This window comes from Ruditapes philippinarum, unplaced genomic scaffold, assembly GCF_026571515.1.
Source record: "Ruditapes philippinarum isolate M1 unplaced genomic scaffold, ASM2657151v2 ctg25_1_1_1_1, whole genome shotgun sequence".
In the NCBI taxonomy this organism is placed as follows: Eukaryota; Metazoa; Mollusca; class Bivalvia; order Venerida; family Veneridae; genus Ruditapes; species Ruditapes philippinarum.
Window position 1 is genome coordinate 60,781 of NW_026852675.1, and position 22,146 is coordinate 82,926.

A 22,146-nucleotide genomic window follows, 5' to 3' on the forward strand; every position below is an offset into this window, starting at 1 on the left:
TTTGCGGTGACTGTTTTAATTGTTCATAATACGGAATGAATACTATATTTACTCGAGGACTATTCTTTCAATGAGAATTATCGTTCAATAATAATCCCGTGATTATATTAAGAGATATATTTATATAGAGATACAAGTGTTTCTTTATTTATGTAATTTAAAACTAAAATTATTAATTTACGGAATGAATACTATAACTGTTACAGTTGTAGTAGGGCAGGTTGTTTCCCTTTGTAAATAAATGTTCTGATTTTTGACACTGTCTTTTTTGGTAATTATTCTTAATTTATGTTCATGAAGCTAAATGTTTAAAATAATATGTTGATATATTGGTTGATTAGAAATAATAATTACTTTGGTATATAAGGTCAGATTTTATTGGCATCATTGATAGCTCGGAGCGTGCACGTCGCTGAGAAGGCACAGGGCATCGGCAGAAGATTTACAACTTGGCTGGTAGACAACTTTAACGTAGCCTTCATCCGTGGGCGTTAACTACGGAATCCTATTCGTCACTTCTGCGGACCAGCTGCCGATGTCCTGACTAATGCCGAGGGGAGTGGCCCTACAATGTAGGCTGAGACGACGAGGATGGTGTACTAGGGTGCGTGAGCCCCTAGGACAGATAGACGGCTTGTAAGGCAGGCCTATAGCTGGCACCAACAGCCCTTTTCAGGGCTAAACACCTTTCCTATTGTCACATCTAGGTTACTGTACATTTAGGTTCTCATTGACCGCCGTACAGTGACCTACTTTTGGCTCAAAATTCATATCTTTGGCTAATACTCCGTGGAGATTGCATGGAGGTATAAATTATCACCATTTTATGCTTCAAAATTAACTCTTTAAGGGCATGACTGGTGACATGTCCGGGGTCCGTACTCGACAGCGAAAGCTGCATTTTGTGCCCGAGAGGGCGGATGGACCCTCATTAAGCTTTAACTACATACATGCATCATTGATAGCAAAGTTTACAAAGCCAAGCTACCGCCTCTTCCCATATCTAAATTTATTAGGTATATTCTTTTTATTAAAAGTAAAAGTAAATTATTAAGTATTTCTTTATTAAAGTAAAAGTGCATTATATCTCTCTTCCATTATTCGGACTTGTAAGTTCTTAAAATTAAATTTGGTTAATATTATAGAAATTATAATTAATGTCTATGTTTATATGTTTGAACAAAGAACATTGTCGTATAAGTATTTAGTTTTGTATTAAAAATCAGAACTGGAAACTTGGTGTTTTTGTCATTTCTTGCAGCAAATATTCAGAATTTATAAAGGGACGAAGTGAGTCCAAGCTTCAGGCATTATAATCAGTAGCAAGTAAAAGGGAGAGGAACTTGCGAAGCCGGGTTGTGATAATTTTGCAACCTGTCGCCTCGGAAGTAGCCCTCTCCTGCTACATAGTTATAGTATTCATTCCGTAAATTTGTCTCTGTAGCAGCACGGACTTTAATTGTAATTTAAATCCGTGGTAGCAGACATGGAATTCGTAATGTTTATGAGGTTTGCTGAATTTACGTTTCCATTTTGTTTAATTGTATAAATATAAGACAAAGTAAGTCTTAAGAAAGTCTTAAGAAACGCATTAATTGAAGCAAAGACATGAATTCATGACGCCGAATATCTGAATTGTGCGTAAGTGAAATTTACATATTTATGTGTGGAAGAAAGCGTCTGTGTAATAGAGATCAACACTAAAAGTGAAGTTGGCCATTGTTTACAGTAGAAGAAATAGGACTCATCCGGGATATTGCCTATTATTGTTCTTCAGTTTTATGGAATAATTAGAATCGTCATTTAAAATGACGAATAGTCTGATCATGGTCGAATCATAATGTGAACGAATGGTTTGAGTTGCCTCCCTTTAGACTTCTCTTAATAAGAAACTAACTTCCGTCTATTGTTCGGATCGAATTGGACATTTTCCCCAATTTACAAATAAACAAAGTTGTATTAGAGTAGCTATTTGTTTTATTAAAAGATTGCGACGGGAATTTCTGAATAGTGAGGACTCACAACTAATCATGCCTCTGGGAGTTAAGCCAGTGTGTAGTGCTTGTAAAAGCAATGAATCGAAAATGTGGAGCAAAGGAGACAAAGGCGACATTTTGTGCAACGAATGCGTAACAAAGCAGACACATGGTGGTAAGGAACAAAATGGGAACGGTGGAAATCAAGCAAAAAAGGGTGGACAAAACTCCGAGAGTGCGCAGGAAAGAGTGTTAAGAAAAAGCTCAAGAAACAAACCATCGAAATATCGTGTCAGTGCCAAACCAGTGGCAACAAAAGGAAAAGGCAGAAGGATCATATTCAAGAAAAGTGTACATATTACATTTCTTATTTGGAAGTAGTTATTTTTTCTGTTTATACTTTGGTCATTTGAGAGCACATTTGTCACAAGGTTAGAAAAATGTGTAGTCACTGACAGGATTTGAACCCAGAATAAATATAGTCCAATATATTAGACATTACAGGCTTGTTATAGTTTATGTCGGTCAAGCCTGACGTCTAAAACGCGGAAAGTACGAGCGGGGCCGAGGCCCCGCTAGGGCTGTAGCGCTCTTAGATAACATGTATGACGCGTATCAATTCAAATGAAATCAAATTAAAAGTAAATGAAAATTTCAAAAAAATATATATCCTATACCTTATGAGCTGTGAAGAAATCCTTAGTTAACTGGGCGCCGCCATTTTGAAATCCTTTTGAGCTAAATATAGATATCACAGCGCTTTTAATGAGCGTCTACATAATAGCAGATGCATGCTTATAACACTTCCGGTGAAAGAATGATGTACAAAATCAGAAAATAAACATTCATTTCATTCATAAGAACTATAGCCCAGCAAACAAAAGACGGTGTACCAACGTTGTACTGACGTTAGACCCTGATGTTAAGTAAATGTTGGCAGAAGGTTGGATTTGAAAGTTTTTTAGACGTCAGAAACCGACGTCTATACAACGTTATAAAATGACCTTTATCCAACCTTATCTGACCATAAATCCAACCTTTTCTGACCATTATTTGGACATAATCCAACCTTTTCTGACCACAATCCAACCTTTTCTGACCATTATCTGACCATAATTCAACCTTTTCTGACCATTATCTGACCATAATCCAACCTTATCTGACCATGCCAAACTTTTTGGAATATGTTTTTTCATTATTAAGCTCATTAGAAGGGTGAACAAATAAGCATTCTTATAATTTCAACAATTTATTTTCAATAATCACATGTACAAAATAAATGTGGTACTATAAGAAATAACGTATTTTGAAACTTTTAAACTTGACAGTATGTACTAAAATTACGCTTCATGTATTAATTAATCATGTTTTAGAGAGACAAAATTCTTCATTTATAAACATTAACACTGACATTTTGTATGGTTAACATTCATGCATGTTTTTCTTATATCACCAAGGCTTATTCCCGACTGAACCGATCACCCTGAGGTTGGGATTTTCGATTTTATCTATCCCAATCACTGATTGTATATTTATGCCCCCATTTCGAAGAAAAGAGGGTATATTGCTTTGCACTTGTCGGTCTGTCGGTCCGTCGGTCCGTAGACCAAATGGTTTCCGAGTGATAACTAAAGAACCCTTAGGCCTAGGAACTTCAAACTTGGTATGGTGATTGGTCATGACAAGTACATGACCCCTATTGATTTTGGGGTCAAGGGGTCAAAGGTCAAGGTCACATTGACCTTGTAAGCAAAAACGGTTTCCGATCAATAAGTAAAGAACCTTAAGGCCTAGGAACTTCAAACTTGTATGGTGATTGGTCATGATCAGTAGATGACCCCTATTGATTTTGGGGTCAAGGGGTCTAAGGTCAAGGTCACATTGACCTCTTGGGTAAAAAACGGTTTCCGATCAATAACATAAGAACCCTTAGGCCTAGGAACTTCAAACTTGGTATGGTGAATTGGTTATGACCAGCAGATGACCCTATTGATTTTGGGGTTAAGGGGTCAAAGGTCAAGGTCACATTGACCTTGTAGGTAAAAACGGTTTCGATCAATAACGAAAGAACCCTTAGGCCTAGGGACTTCAAACTTGATATGGTGATTGGTCATGATCAGTAGATGACCCCTATTGATTTTGGGGTCAAGGGGTCAAAGGTCAAGGTCACATTGACCTCTTAGGTAAAAACAGTTTCCGATCAATAACTTAAGAACCCTTAGGCCTAGGAACTTCAAACTTGGTATGGTGATTGGTCATGAAAAACAGTTTCCGATCAATAACTAAAGAACCCTTAGGCCTAGGAACTGCAAACTTGGTATGGTGATTGGTCATGACCAGCAGATGACCCCTATTGATTTTGGGGTTAAGGGGTCAAAGGGCAAGGTCACATTGACCTTGTAGGTAAAAATGCTTTTCGATCAATAACTTAAGAACCTTTAGGCCTAGGAACTTCAAACTTTGTATGATGATAGGTCTTGACCAGCAGATGACCCCTATTGAGTTTTGGGTCAAGGGGTCAAAGGTCAAGGTCATGACCAGTAGGTACTTGATAACCCTTATTAATTGTTTGATCACTGGGTCAGAAGTCATGCATAATTACCTTATCACATGAATAATTGGCTGCTGATAGGGGGCATACATGTTTTACAAACATATCTTGTTTTCTTTGTACTTTTTATCTGAATGTTAAATAGAACAGCATTGTGAATATTTTGATATTACTATGAAAAGCAATGTTCATGTATCTTAATTAGCATTCTTCTTTCGTCGACCTCCACTATGGCGATCTGGGGCATCCTTTAAGCATATCATAATCTGAACCTTTACCTTCTCCAACCTGAGATCTCATCACACTATCTGAAATTTAAAAATAAATCAAATAATCAGTTTCAATTGCAAAAATAAATCACTTTACATATTACAATTAAATTAAATTCTGACAAAACTCTCCAACTACTTTAACAAAAAGAGGCTTATTATTTTTTACTTGAGTTTAAACCATGCAGTTTCATGTACCTTTGACAAAAATGGCTTTGTGATCAATGTAATATTTTAAAATATACCTGTCACAAAATCATGGGTGTTTTTTCTTCTTCTTTTCCTCTTAATAATTTCATCTTCCTCCTTTGAACTTTCGTAATTTTCACAATCTCTGATATTTACTGAAAGACGAAACAATATTATAATTATCAAAGCACGTTTACGAAAACAACCTGATGAATGTTCAATTAATTATTTTCATTAAGTATGAGATTAAGTTTGTTTCAGAAATTTTTGCAATTGAACATTGACCTTGCTAACTATAGCATTTTCAGAAAGTTTATAGTACTCTATCGATTCGTTGAAATGACTTTGTTTTAATTATATGATAATTTTGTGTTCTGTTTATAACGATATCACAAAAAAATAGACTTCATATTTTGCGTTACTATAAAATTGGTCAAAATCGTTTTTTTTAATTTAGCCATGTGATGTTTGTCTAATATAATAGGCAAAATCCAATTATATTTACTTCAATTTTAAGAGAAATAAGAGAAAGAAAAATACAAAACATTTTTTATTTCAAAATTGGCAATTTCTTTGAATGATAGAATCAAAGATCGTGATAAATATTCACCAGACCTTTTTGAGAGAAGCTTTGTGAAATTTGTTGTTCAATCATACAGAGGTGTTTAAAGAAATAAAAGTTAAACTTAGATCATTTATCTTCGTTAACTCATAAGCATAACAAATACCAAATCAATTCTACCTGCGCAAAATTTAATATGAAAATGTTATTTTTTTATATTCATTATAATTTATACAAATGCTCATACAACATCAAAGAAATTCACATGTTACTGTCAATTTATAGATATCATCTCTGCCCAGCATGATCCGATCAGCTAAGAGTATAAAGGGCAGATTGGTTGAGGGTACAAACGTTTTATGATAAGAGCATATAACTTGTTTCACTATATTTGATAAGCAGGCTAATTAACAAAATATTATTTTTATTGATTTATAACCTTGATAATGTGTTTACCACTGTTTACTGACTACTAATGTGTAGTCTCAATACATTAATGTAAAGATAAGTATTAAAAAATGTGGTTTCAGATATATCTTACCAAAAGTATCATTTACATGTATCAAATGCCATGAATCATTATAATAATTATAAGAAACACATGGTATGATCATGGTTAAAGTACTTCAATTTAACAACCTGTAGTTAAACAACAATATAACACAGACATCAAAATCAAACTGTGCTTGAGTTAAGTGATACATATGTAAATGACTGGCCCCTCATATAAGGGAAATTCATGTTGATAAGAAATAAGAGGAAATTTTATATGCCAACATTTGAATAATATAGTCTAACGTACTGCATTAACGTTTTATTGATTTAAATTGCTAGTATATTTCATACCATTGATTATGCAAAAATAATTTGACAATGCCAGTGTGAGAAAAATGATCCGATAGTACAAAAAAGCAAATAATGAAGTGCTCTAACGAGGAAACGAATATATTTATGTCGCGAAATCATGTGACATTAAGTTTTACTAGTCAAACTTTACAATGATCAATTAACCGTCGAATCCATGCAAACATGAGGTAAATAAGCATTAAAAAAACAATATGTAACGTTTGCCTACCTTTTTCTATTTGTTTGAAATATAAACTTTGTCTGTCAAACCGTCGTTTTTGTCCGCCAATACAATTGAATTTCAAATCCGATAAAACTCCAATTCGAATTTACTAAATTATTTACCACTTTAAAATGAAGCCCATAAAAATGATAACAACTTGATTGTTAATTATTTAAACACTTCTTTAACTAATTCGAGGATATAAGTTATTATTAAAAAGAAAATAGAGCAAATATATATTATACTGATCTGCGGCTATCCGTTTACCGAGCGCCACCTATGGAATATCGTACAGTAACCACCCACGTGACACTGTTGTTGTTTCGATTGGGCAAATAAATGTATAATTTTCCCTTTCTAAAGAAACTTAAAATTCCCACTGTTTATGCTTATATTTATATATATTGGTTTTATAAATTAAATTTAACAATTGTCAGATAACCGACCAAAATCCGACGTCGAGCCGACGTCAAAATGAAACGTTTATTAGACGTTGGGGTTTCAACGTTGGTTTGACGTTGTGTGAAGGTCGCCGACGTCGCGACCAATTTTCAACGTTGATCCAACGTTGTGTCAACGTGATCCAACGTTGTGTCAACGTCGGGTGTTTGCTGGGAGTCACGATGATAAATTTAAAAAGTTACTTTTAAATCCTTTTTGATAAATTAGCACATTAAAAATAACGTAAAAACAACATATGTGATTAGAGATTAACAGAAAATGGCGGACGGGATTTTCCAGACGCATGCGCAGTGGTCCCTCTTCCGATGATAGGTTGAACACCACCAATTTATTCGTTTCTGTTTACGGTACAAAATACCTGCATTTACTTTTTAACGAATTGCTTGTTCTGCCTTCCATAACTTTATCTGTCGCTTTTATTTTGAAGTGCGACAGTAAACAAGTCTAGAAGTACTATAAAACCTGTTCGCTGAAGTCTCTTTAGCTAACAAATTGCATGCATGTACACTAAACATGTTATGCTTAAATCATAAATCATAAGAGCTTTCCGCGCCATAGGTAGCATCTAATTTCATATTAGTTATTGCTCAAAAGCGCATAGCGTCATAAAAATTTTAAAAATGTCTATTGTCTTGCCTTTCAAGCTTTATTCAAAAGTTTATCTCCTTTTCTTTCAATTTCATGCTCAATCATACACAAAAACTCTCAAACAGTGTACTTTTAACAATTAAAAGTAAAATAATATGAAAATTATAAGGCAAAGCCTATGAACGGGGAAGTCGTTAAAAATTCCTTTCATTTTTTTCTGTTTTAAAGGTGTCATTCGGTATTTCATGCACCACTTCCGTTTTCACTCGGAACACTCAACGTTTATTATTTATCCGAAAAGTTGAGATTTGTTCCGTTATGGAAATACACTTTCTTTTATGATTGAGTTACACTGTAAATGGCAGCCCCTAACTAGAACTGACACTGAAAATTTAATTGATAGGTATAGAATTCTATATATTTTTTAATTGTTTTTATTTTATTTGATTTTTAGCTCGACTATTCGCAGAATAATCGAGCTAATGCAGTCACCCAATTGTCGGCGTCCTTGTGGTTAAGTTTTTGTATGTAAGCTGGTATCTCCATAACTACTAAAGGGAATGGATTGAAACTTCACACACTTGTTCTTTGTGATTATCTAAGATGATTGGCACAAGTCCCATAACTCTGATAAAAAAAAAATTTGCTTTTTTACATAATTATGCCCCTTTTTCGACTTAGAAATTCTTGGTTAAGTTTTTGTATGTAAGCTGGTATCTCCATAACTACTGAAGGGAATGGATTGAAACTTCACACACTTGTTCTCTGTGATTATCTAAGATGATTGGCACAAGTCCCATAACTCTGATTTGCTTTTTTTACATAATTATGCCCCTTTTTCGACTTACAAATTCTTGGTTAAGTTTTTGCGTGTAAGCTGGTATCTCCATAACTACTGAAGGGAACGGATTTAAACTTCACACACTTGGTCTCTGTGATTATCTAAGATGATTGGCACAAGTCCCATAACTCTGATTTGCTTTTTTTACATAATTATGCCCCTTTTTCGACTTACAAATTCTTGGTTAAGTTTTTGCGTGTAAGCTGGTATCTCCATAACTACTGAAGGGAATGGATTTAAACTTCACACACTTGGTCTCTGTGATTATCTAAGATGATTGGCACAAGTCCCATATCTCTGATTTGCTTTTTTGCATAATTATGCCCCTTTTTTGACTTAGAAATTCTTGGTTAAGTTTTTGCGTGTAAGCTGGTATCTCCATAACTACTGAAGGGAATGGATTGAAACTTCACATTCTTGTTGTCTGTGATTATCTAAGATGATTGGCACAAGTCCCATAACTTTGATTTACTTTTTCGCATAATTATGCCCCTTTTTTCGATTCATAAATTCTTGGTTAAGTTTTGTGTGTAAGCTTGTATCTCCATAACTACTGAAGGGAAAGTATTGAAACTTGAAGGGTTTGTACCTTTTCGGACAATTTTATGTATTCATATAGGTAAGCATTATTATACTCAATTAAACACCCTTGTGACAAATTTTCGAATAGTCGAGCGTTACTGTCCTCCGACAGTTCTTGTTTTTTTAAATGTACACATGTATAATGTACTCATGTATAGTCTATAACCGGGCAAGCCAAAGCCCGGGCCCGCTTTGCGGGCCCTGACTTTGACTTCCCCTTATAAACATCAATCGATTTTTGTCTATCAGCCAAACTGGTTAAGCAAGGTGCTTTACAGATTGATTCCAAATTTTTAAACGGAAAAATATATTCGAACACACTGATGGTGCATGGGCAATTATTTCGTTAAAAAAATATTCCGTTAGAATAGTTCTGACTCAGTTAAACGCTTGCATAAATTTGAATTAGCAATCAGATTTCGCGCACCGTGAGTGTATGGTCACCATTTGTTTATCGGCTGTTAAAGGAATTTAAATACATGAGAGGATTTAATCATGATTTTTCGGATGTGACAGTTTAATTTTTTTGACAAAAGGTTTTTATTTTTTAGTTTTGTTCATAAATAGGTCAAAATTAATGTTAATAATTACACACTGTCTTTACTGTTTTTCGTTCCGCCCGATTTTCTGGCAGAACATGCTATGGGTTTTTGAGCAATTTCGATATGACGTTGCTTTGCCCAGAAGCAAAAATATCTCAAAGCTCTACGTCATATTTATAGGACTAAATAATATACAGTAGCTCAACCAACTGAGCTATCTGGCAACTTACGCATTATCTCCCCTAAAGAGTGAACAGTTCTGAACTATGACTATGAGATACTCTCCAAGTTGCATGGGAATCGTCCTCGAAAAGGATCGCTTGTCCATCTTCTGTCTGTCCTTCCATCACAAAACTTATGACGTTTTCTGGACTACTCCTCATATACTAGTACTGGTGCAATTTCATCCAAACTTTCATAGATGTGAACTTTTTCTTTTTTCTTCAAAAAGAGGGAGATTTTAGAATTTGCAATAAACAAAGAAGGAAGTTCTGACATCAAAAATAGGGAGATTTCTTTAATTTGTTAAAATACCCCTTATTTTAGGAAAAATCTTTGAAAATGTGGATGCAGAAAGTGGGAGTCTCCCGTTAAAAGTTGGAGAGTTCACATGTATGAAATTTACAGGCATGATCAGTACCAAGTCTAGTTGTGCAATCCGTCAGCATTTTCCGGTTCAACGATTTTTGTCTGAGTTATGGCCCTTAAATAAATTTTATTTTTAAAGTTTGTCTGGACTTTTTCTCTTATACCACTAATGCAATTTCAATGAAACTTTACAGTATTGATTTGTAGCTCAAGTCCTTGCGCATATTGCATTGGATTTCCAGTTGAATGAATTTTGGCCAAGTTATGGCCCTTTTTTTTTAGGATCATTGAATGTCTGTGGTTTGTCGTCCGTCCACATTTGTTCTTAAACACTTTACTGGTCACATTTTTGACTCAATTGTCATCAAACATGGTCAGGATGCTCGTCTGGGTAATTGCTCAGATGAGTTCGAACATGGGTCATCTCGAATGAAAATCTAGGTCACAGGAGCTAAAATAGAAAAATCTTGTTGACACTCTAGTGACTTTGATCCAAATATCCTTGAAATTGGTCTGAAATTTTGTTTTGATAATTTCTAGGTTGAATTAGGATATGGGTCACCTGGGGTCAAAACTAGGTCACACTGCTCAAATATGGAAAAACCTTGTTAGTCCCCTACCGGTTTACCGGAGGGGACTTTAGGTTTACCCTCCGTCCGTCCGTCCATCTGTCTGTCTGTCAGTCCGTCCGTCTGTCTGTCAGTCCGTCAGTCCGTCCGTCCACAAAACTGGATCCCGCGATAACTTGAAAAGTACTGAAAATATTTTTATGAAACTTGATATATGGATAGATGGCAGTATGGAGATTATGCACGTCTTTTTCTTTTCTTCCTATGTTGAAAATTCTGGTTGCTATGGCAACAAATAGGCTGAAAATATGGCAAATTTTACACATAAACTGGATCCAGTGATAACGCAAAAAGTACTGGAAATATTTTTATGAAACTTGAAATATGGGTAGATGGTAGTCTGGAGATTATGCATGTCTTTTTCTTTTCTTCCTATGTTGAAAATTCTGGTTGCTATGGCAACAAATAGACTGAAAATATGGCAATTTTTACACATAAACTGGATCCAGTGTTAACGCAAAAAGTAATAGAAGTATTTTTATGAAACTTGTAATATGTGTAGATGGCAGTCTGGAGATTATGCACATCTTTTTCCTTTCTTCCTATGTTGAAAATTCTGGTTGCTATGGCAACACATAGACTGAAAATATGGCAAATTTTACACATAAACTGAATCCAGTGATAACTCAAAAAGTACTGGAAATATTTTTATGAAACTTGACATATGGGTAGGTGGCAGTCTTGAAATTATGCATGTCTTATCTGTTCTTCTTATTTTGAAAAAAATATTGGTTGCCTTGGCAACAAATAGGCTTTAAACATGGCAAATATAACAATATTTGTGATTAGTCAAAAAGGAAAATTTTTATGAAATTGCATCTTTAATTCCAGAGTTATCTCCTCTTTAAGAATTTTGCTTTTTAAATTGTTATATTTTGGTAACAGGGATGTTTCAAATATTAAATTTAGAGTGTCCTTCAGTCCGTCTGTCTTTTCAACAAAACTGCTTCCTGTGATCACTTTTAAAGAACTTTTCCAACAATTTTACTTAAAATAGAGAAAAATAAAAACATTAGTGAATGGCCAATGGCCCTTCAGAATGTTGATGGGGTTCCATCCGGTAGGGGACTTATGGATTGCTTGCAATACTATGATAATTGCTTGTTAACACTCTTGTGGTCACATTTTTTACTCAACTGTCATGAAACTTTGTCAGGTTGCTTGTCTAGGTAATTGCTAGGATGAGTTTGATGGGTCAGGTGAGCGATTTAGGGCCATTTTGGCCCTCTTGTTTAAATAACTTGGCACAAATGATGAGTGACTGAATCACCATTGTGAGATGATGTGCAGAGCACAATAATTGGGTTGCTACCCCCAAGGTCAAGGTCACACTTACAGGTCAAGTGTTAAAATGTCTAGATGTTGTGTTGGCTCCATAACTTTTAAACCTCTGAATTTTTTTTTTAAATAACTTGGCTCAAGTGATAACCGTTATATGACGATGTGCAGAGCGCAATAATGTGGTTGCTACCTCTAGGGTCAAGGTCAAACTTTAAGGTCAAGTGTTAAAAGTGTACATTTTGTGTCAGTTCCATAACTATGAAACTGCTGAAAAAATTATATACTTGGCACAAGTGATCACCATTATGAAATGATGTGCAGAGCGCAATAATTTGGTTGCTACTTCCAAGGTCAAGGTCACACTTAAAGGTCAGGTGTTAAAAAGTTTACATTTCCTGTCGGCTCCATAACATTAATCAAAGTGCTGCAGCATTGAATGCGACGGACATGCAAACGGAGAGTCATTAAGGCTTTTTTAGAAAAAAAAACAAAATCGAAACACAAAATATATAACAGAAAAAATTTGTTCCATACAAGTTCGAGATTTGTAGAGCAATATATTTTGTGTCCCAAACTGATATAATTCAGATTTTTTACTTTCAAGCACTTAAATACAGAATGAAATTTATGCCTAAAAACTCTGGTCAAACTTGTAAATCAGTGTCCTTATCGATTTATTCCAAGATATGATATGTAAATAGAAAAAAAATACTGTCAACGAAATATTTCTAAAATAAAACCATGCAAATATACTTCAAGCATAATACATTATACATTTGAGAATGCTATTTAGAATTGCTTCGTGTTATATCATAGTGGACATATAGACAATAAAATATAAGTCATTTGTATTTTTATTTCTCTTGGATAGGTCTCATTAAAAAAATTTTTTTGGTTAAAATCATCAGCAATTAATAGTGTATTTTTTTAGATTTTTTTTTATTTACAAGGTAAAGATGTAGAGGCCAGAGCACATCGTTTTTATTTTAATTTAAATGTCACTTAAGCACTACAGTGTTTAGTTGTCCTTTTCAATTTCACACTAAATTCCATCTTCTTACAATCGTATAGAATTTCTAAAAGTATTGCATGTAATCCGTTGGTTTATTACATGTATAATGTGTACTCCATAATCGCCTGTCCAAAAATCAGCACAAGTGAAGCAGAATCTATTTTTAGAATAGCGAAGGTTAACTCATATCGTGACCTAGAAAAATATGTAAACAAACCGCAAGAATCGGAAGTAGAACTGATATTATAACTTCCTTACCATGAAAGACTACATGGTGGTAAAGTGTTGAAAATTAACTCTCTTCTTACATGCATTTTCAAAAATAGATATTTATACTAACCATTGTACTGTATCTAATTTATTAATAACTGCTGAATATTCAGCTAAACCCACGGTATGAGTCACGAAAATAGTTCTTCTTTTATTAATGCGCGAGTTATCCTAGAGTCACGAAAAACTTTTGATTTGTTAATAATAATGTTTTGTATAATGTAGAAATATTTATTTTCTACTAATAATGTCTTGGAACTCAGAGCTTACACCTTTATTGTAGTATAATTTGCTGTCCTACTTTTTCGACAGCGGTAAATCGTTTCGGCAGTAATTTGCATATTGCGCAATAATACTACGGGACTACAACGTTTTTATCAATAATATACGTTCATATTTTAACTTGGATAACTTAATTTGAAATTGAACAGGCTAATTATGGAAGACTTTAAGATATCCCGACAAAGTATGGGAGTTTTGAAGGATCAAATTCATGTACTATTTCTTGGGCTGTTAATCGGTTTAGGACACTTTGCGCGATTGTAGCCGACGAAATCCCATGTGTAGATGACTTAGCTCTGAACGCGCCTGTGGGCGCGTCCGTCGCAAAAATGCTGAAGTGTTTTTAAGATGACATGACAGAAAGCATCACCATTATGACATGATGTGTAGAACCCAACATTCAGGAGGTACCCCCATGGTCAACATTAAAATGTTTTCCAAAACACTTTGACTTTATGGAAGATTTTAAATTTATTGGCACAAATAAGTGCTATCAAGGTCATAGTTTGTTAAAAGTCAAGAAGTACACATTCATGTCCGCTGCAGAAGGGGATTTAGCTGTCCTTCAGACTGCCTTGTTCCAAAAAGTATCTTACTAGACTAAGCTGTGGAATCATCTGCCAGTTTCGTTACACGTATCATAAGCACTGTATCACTCCTACTCATTTTTCCAAAAGTTTCCCACTGTTGAATCGTCTACCAGTTTCGTTGCAAGATAGTACTAAGATAGTAAGACTTCATATAATTGGCAACTGCATCTCTTCTTCCAGTTCTGTTCTTAGTTGATACTGATATTACTTTAGTCTTGAAGTACTACTTCTCGTTTGTATTATGTTTGTTTGTTCGATGTTCACATCACCAAGTGAGTACATGTTGACCGTTTACTAGTACTAATGTGTAATAAGAGAAATTTATATCTAACTTTTGTTTTTATCTGACAGAATTTTATTTTCTTCCAATATCTTTATTGACATGATCTCAGAAAAGTTGATGTTCTTGATTTATACTTATATCTAGGCAACAAATTTTAATCATGATATTATAAATTTTGTTTTCACAGCAACCAGTAAAGGCGCCAACTGCAGTATCAACAATTGTTACTGGAGAAAGTATTTTTTATGAGGTAATTTTTATTTGTAATACATTTTAATACTTCATTAAACATGTATTAAGATTCTGAATTTTATATGGAATGTTTATCAGTTGTCTTGCAAAACTGTAATGGTCTTATAAAATGACAATTTTCTGGGCTTTCCGACAATCATTTGTAAGCTAGCTGAATAGATTCATCATTTGAATGAATCCAAAGACCCTGATGGGATTTGAAGACACAGTAACTGTTGTGAGTGGTAACAACTCTGCTGAACATTAGACTATGATTCTTTTAAAAGATACATCCTTATTTGATGAAAGGCAAAGTTTGATTAGGATGTCAGTTTCTCTACATGTAATAGGGTTGGTAAGCGAACAGCATGGATCCTGATCAGTCTGCGCGGATGCGCAGGCTGGTCTGGATCCATGCTGGTGGCAAACGCATTATGTTGGTTTTGTTAGCTTACAAATACTTTTAGAAAGACCCTGATATGTGCCGCAAAGTTAGCACATTTAGTTCCAGTAGGGCTAATTATAGCATTTTACAGTGCAATACAGAACAGGGTACAATGAGGAGCTGATTTATATGCTGCATCTGTTACATGGTTACATGGTGAAGGCAGACCAATCTTGATTGACAATCATATTGCTCGTTCTGTTAGACAACTTATTGAATAGATACCATTGAGATTGCTAAAAATTATCGTTTGTGACTTTTTTTGGCTATTCTGCAACTACCAATAATGGGGGATATTTCAATCAAATTTATGACCATACAGTTTATTTATGTACATGTAGTTGCTATTTATAAACATGTTGTAACATAACATATATTTCATATAATTCAGGGAACATATTACCAGGTTGGGGACATTGTATCACTTGTTGACGATGATGAGAATATTTACTATGCTCAGATCCGGGGATTTCTTCAGGACCAGTACTATGAGAAGAGTGCAGTAATTACATGGCTTCTACCAACCAGGGATTCTTTCTCTGGGAAATTTGATCCTGCGACTTATGTGCTAGGTATCACAGCATTTTTCTCCTTTATTTCAGTCTTAAAGGGCCGTGCCTCCAGATGAGTGAAAAATCTTCACCGAAAACCCCCCAAAAAAACAAACAACAAAAACAAAAAAGCTTAAGAAATGAGAAATGTAAGACATACTGGTATTCACAAGCCATTGAATGTACATTTATAACTAAAAATATGACCAGTGATCTTTTTTCCAATTTTCAAAACAACCTGTGGCTCTCTGAAATGGAAAATAAAGCGTGTTAAATCAGAAAAGGGGGAAAACATGAAATCAAATTCCAACAACTGAAAATGGAATTTACCCATAATTGTTTTTATAAAAAAAAAGTTATTTCAATTCATTTTAATATGCATGGTATATAGCAGGGGCTGTGTATAGGAACAGATTTCTGTCTTTTGGCTGATATATGTCAGATGCTGTTAAGTAATGGTTCTGGTAGGAAAGAGCACGAGGCATTTTATGGGAAAATATTAGCATTTTTAGGGGAAAATATACCTATTTTAGGCTAGGGTAAACAGCCTTTATTCTGCTGTAAAATACAGTGAAAAAAATCACTGATGACCTATTTTATTATTTTTATCACCAAAATTCTACCCTGTTATTTAATGAAATAAGAGAAAGTAGTTATTGGTATTTAACTTCTTTGTATAGACATAGTTTAAACACTTGTTTAGTTCAATTGATAACAATTTTACTCATTAAGATAATTTTTATGAAAAAAAAAAAATCAAATTTGGAGACATGCTGCTTTAATGTTGTATTATTTTTTTTATTTACATTTTAACATTATTTTTGTCATGTTATTTAGGGAGTATACATTGGATAGGGCGTTTTTACATTGCAATTAAGTTTTTTGAATCTCTTATTGAGAGAGAAAGAAAGAAAAGCATTCCCCCCCCCCACCCTATATATTCACTATGTAATAAGATATCTGTAGTGAAGGTAAACCGTTGCAGTGTAACTTGATTCTTCAAGTGCTTGTGTGGACTTAGTTTTCGATAAATACTGTATTGTTTCCAGTTAATGCCTCTCCTCTAATAAGCGCCCCCCCTTCCAACCACCACATTTTGTAGAAGAAAAAAATCTTTCCTTATAGATTTTCTCCATTATCCTTCATCCGTGGTCGAGGGGTTAGAGTCGATGACTTCTAATTCAGTTACCTCTCTGGCTTGAGTTCGATCCCCGGGAGATGCTTTGGTAGTTTAACGCGCAGGAAGGTAGTCTAGTACTGGTGTAACTCTCCAGGAACGATGGTTAGCAAACTACCCGCCTATATGACTGAAATACTGTTGGGAAAAGGCGTAAAATGAAACAAACAAACAATCATCCATATGAGCAAAATTTTTTATTTTAAAAATAATTAATGTCACTCCAGTTATGTAATGTAAAATCATTGTAAAAGTAATCCTGTATAATATACATGTATTAGATCATAATAATGAATAATTAAAAATATAATTTAAAATATTAAATGTTATCTTAAATAAACATATTTTAAAGCACATTTTTATCATTTTATAATTAGCAGCCCCCCCCCCACCCCCAATGGAGACAGTATAGTAGCAGTGTTTATATTCCACCATTTTTTTTTTTGTCTTTTTACTGCTATGTAACCATTGTTTTTTTTTAATAACTTAAAAGGCACTTTAGGCTGCAGTGTTTTTTTTGGTTGAAATATTCAGCGATATTCGGCCCCTTTCCCCACCTCTCGGAATATATATTTTTCCCCATGAAATTGCGAAAATTCCCCACCGTCAAAAAAATAAACCCAAACAAGAATCAAACTGAACTGAAGTCACTCAGTTAATAAAGTTGTTAACTAATTTCAATTAGTTGTTTTATTTATCTTATAGGATTGTTAAAAAATCATGTATTTTTAGTCCTTTTATTGAATATTAATAACACTGAAAATTCCCCTTTTTTGGCATTTACGCGCTATTTTCCCCCACCCAATGGGCACTGACCCCCTTCCCCCAAAACTGAAAAAAAACACTGGGCTGCTTAAAATGAAAAAGTTTTCTTAAGGTTAGCTGTTACATTTACTTGGTTGTTAAAGTAAGTATACAAGGTATGTCAATATTAATTGCTCCAGAGCTATAGGACATACATGTAGCTAACACCTTCTTTGTGATGTTTTAGAGAAAACCCTGCAAAATACTGAATTTGTCATATTTTGGCATGTACTTACACAATCTTATCAATACCTTTAAATGGAATAAAAATTTTTTGCATATACAGTCAACTATCGTTATCTCGACATCGCTTTTCTCAATATTTCGTTATCTCGATGAAATTTTGAAAGTCCCTATTTTCTTCCTTCTCTATCTATATTGGAAATATTTGTTTATCTTGATATTTTATTTCGATATTTTCAGTATCTCGATGTAAAATATCAGCCCCAACAGTTATTTCCACACTATTATCCTTTGTTTATCTCGACTAATAGTTATCTTTCATCTGTTCCCTTTAGACGTGTGAAAAACACAAACTAGACGATAATTTTTCAAAAGCGCGTGTCATAATGATGATTATGTTTGATACAAGTTTAGCTGGTTTTTTTTTTAAAAGTTAATCTATTTAGCGTGTTGATTGACTTATGTCCAAAATGAGTGAATTTTACGTTCTTTATAAATATTCGGACACTGTAGCAATTCATTATGACTTAAAATGTAAATGAAATAGTGAAAGTATAGAAACGCTATCGTTGCAATATTGTTTCACAACATCACCACCAAATCAATCAGTGGTCGAACAATCTCGAGAAAGACCCGATAAATTACCCGGAAGGATTTCCGGATAAACCACCCTGAAAACAATGTTTTCACTATATTGGTGTATTACTGAGTAAACCTCACTATGTGTTATTATCACAGACACCTGGTAAACATCCGCTAATTGTTACTTTGTTAAATATTGACTAGGCCTATGAAAACAAGACATGGGGATATCATAGTTTATTTGACATAAGGTATGCACATGTCTTTTGTAAAAAACAGTTTCTGCCTTGTTTAAACCCTAATATGTTTATCTCGACATTTCGTTATCTCGATATTTTTTGGACGGTCCCGATGACTTCGAGATAACGAGAGTCGACTGTAGTTTCATGTTAAAGAAAACAATACTTTGTTTTATCATTTATCTACAGGACCAGAAGAAGATCTGCCAAGAAAGATGGAGTATATGGAGTTTGTCTGTCATGCACCATCAGACTATTACAGAAGCAGTAAAAGCCCATACCCTACTTTAAACAATTCCCCCGAACTCTGCTATATTTGGTCCTCACTGGGCCCTGAAATCAGACTGGCACCAACAAAACTCGATGATGTGTTCGGACCGGAAGATAATCTGAAATCAGACTCTAGTGTACCTCAAACTCCACCAAAGAAAACTAAAGTAGAAAAAGTGAAGGTAAAGGAGGAAAAGAAGTTCATAGTTGTCGAGTGATAGTTCTTTTTTATGGATAATTTGAAAGATATATAAATTGATGTGTTCAATCAAGTTAGTGATCTCCACATGTAGAATAAATGAGAATGTAAAAGTGGATTGTATTTAAGCCACTAACTCAGACATGAAATAAATTGTTCTAACTGTTTATAAGAAAGCAAGATAAAAGCTCTAAATATTTTATAAATTTGGCATTTCTGTTCGAAATAAATACATGAATCATCTAAGTTGAAGTGAATGTATAAACTTTTGGTATTTTTAGCTCACCTGTCACAAAGTGACAGGCTGAGTTTTTGTGATCGCTTTTCGTCCGTTATCCATCCGTCGTCCGTCCGTCCGTAAACTTTTATTTTAAATGACATCTCCTCATAAACCACTTAGCCAATTTCATCCAAACTTCACAGGAATGTTCCTTTGGTGGTCACCTTTAAAAATTGTTCAAAGAATTTAATTCCATGCAGAACTCTGGTTGCCATGGCAACCGAAAGAAAAAACTTTAAATATCTTCTTTTAAAAAACCCTAAGAGCTAGAGCTTAGATATTTTGCATGAAACATCTTCTAATGAGTATCTACCAAGTTTGTTCAAATAAAATCCCTGGGGTCAAAATTGGTCCGCCCCAGGGGGTCATTGATTTTCCCTATATGCATATAGTAAAAACTTAAAAAATCTTCTTTTAAAGAACTCAAAGAGCTAGAGTTTAGATATTAAGCATGAAACATATTTTAGTGAGTGTCTACAAAGTTTGTTCAAATAAAAGCCCTGGTTTAAAAAATTGGCCCCGCCCCTGGGGGTCATTGATTTTCCTTATATGTGTATAGCAAAAACTTAAAAATCTTCTTTGAAAAAAACCAAATAGCTAGAGTTTAGATATTCAGCATGAAACATCTTCTAGTAAGTGTCTACAAAGTTTGTTCAAATAAAAGCCCTGGGGTCAAAACTGGCCCCGCCCCAGGGGTATTATTGTTTTTAACTATATGTATATAGTAAAAACTTAAAATAACTTCTTTTAAAAAACCCAATGAGCTAGAGCTTAGATGTTTAGCATGAAACATCTTCTTATGGGTGTCTACTAAGTTTGTTCAAATAAAAGCCCTGGGGTGAAAATTGGCCCTGCTGGAGGGGGGGGGGGAGATAATTGTTTTTCATTGTGTGTAGTAAAAACTTAACAAACTTAACATTGTGAAACATCTTCTAATGAGTGTCTTTCAAGTTTGTTCAAATAAAAGCCCTGGGGTTTAAACTGGCCCCGCCCCGGGGGCCTTTATACAGGTGAGCGACCTCAGGGCCATCATGGCCCTCTTGTTTTTCTTTTCGATAACTTTTGTTTTATTTCTAGAAAGACAAACCAGTCAGTGTTGCTTAGTTGGTTATAAAACTGTAGTTGGACTATCTGATATCATTAGTGCATTATTTGTGAGTTACCAAGCATCTTAAAACTTAATCTTGTAGTGGCAACTGAAGCTACATGTACACATGTTACCAGTGCAGACCAAGATTTAGCTGTCACCTTCGTGCTGCCTGATCATGGTCTGCACTATTAGCTATTCGGTCAATACTTATTTTAAGATCTTCTCTAAAAATGATGAATGGTTTTGTCCAGATTGAAAGATGGACAAGTCCATTTAAGATATAATGGTTAAGTATCTTAACATAATAAGATTGAAAGTATGTATCATATCATAGATTGGTATTAAGAATAAAGTAAGTAAAGTTTGTATAATGTGAAAGAGGCATGTAAAAATTCCTGCTTAACCTGTACAATAGCAGTTGCAATGTTGTTATAGATGTCTTCTCAAGTAATAATACTTTTAAAATCATATGAACTTTTTTGCTGTAAAGAAGTCAGTAATATTTTAAAGTTTTTGAATAATTTGTTTGAGCAAGTTGCAGCTAAATTGTTTGTAAGACCTTAATGCATGTAAGTGACTTAATAACCATTATAATATAAAATTAACACAGGTGTCTCCGGGAAATATTGCATATTAGGAACCGGAGAACTGAAATAACACCCAAGCTGGTAACATCATTGTAATGTAATTGTTCACAGCTATGAATTATTGCTCTGAGAGCCGAGCCATTCATCATTGAATTTTATCAGGGGAGAAAACTTGAACAGTACATCTCCTTAAGTCTATATAAATTACTCTCCCCTGGGGAATATTGCAAACCAGGTGGGGAATATTGCAAACCAGGTGATATTCATTTCCAGGATGATAGATCCAAATAACACCATGTGATGTCACATTTGACTATATAATAATTATAACGTTTACTTGAGGTATAATAAAACAAAATAACAGTTTCATTAATAAATTAGTATGATAGACCTTCTAAATTCTCCTAATAAATTTAAATTGTTATTATCATACAACTGAAATTAAGTTGCATTAAATATAGGGCCTTATTAGACTGTGTAGGCTTGAAAAAAGATAAATCAAGGCCAGTAGATATAGTGGCTTACATTGAATCATTGCACTTGCTGTTATGGATTGGAATCAACCAGAAACTTCTGATTCTTATTTTTAATGTAGATATTGCTAATGGAAGACTTGTCTGTTGTATGATTATTTTATGGCACTGTCCATATGTATGTTTGTTTTTATCCATCTGTCTTTAGACATTTGGTTACAAATAAATTTTGAAGTAATTCAATGATTGTTTTTTCTTGCATGTAATAATTATCAAAACGCATATCAAAATTTGATTTTGTCTACAATCAACTTATTACTTACTGTATATAAAGATATGCCCCTTTTAATGCAAATTTTCAGTGAAATTCTTTGTTTACACTGCTTTTTTCTTTCTTTGGAAAATCATCATTTGTGTCATTTACAGCAATAAATTTGCGCTTGTTTTTGTCAATGATGCCAGCTTGTAA

At 34.1% G+C, this 22,146-nt stretch overlaps 1 protein-coding gene across 1 annotated transcript; it reads left to right on the forward strand.

Moving 5' to 3' along the window:
* The first annotated feature begins 1,975 nt into the window (after positions 1 to 1,975).
* LOC132720820 (GATA zinc finger domain-containing protein 1-like) lies at positions 1,976 to 21,915 on the forward strand. The gene is made up of 4 exons (XM_060705047.1): positions 1,976 to 2,327; positions 14,754 to 14,816; positions 15,634 to 15,814; positions 18,968 to 21,915. Exons 1-4 carry the CDS (start codon positions 2,031 to 2,033, stop codon positions 19,264 to 19,266), a joined length of 840 nt encoding a protein of 279 aa, XP_060561030.1. The 5' UTR covers positions 1,976 to 2,030; the 3' UTR covers positions 19,267 to 21,915.
* The last annotated feature ends 231 nt before the right edge of the window (positions 21,916 to 22,146 follow it).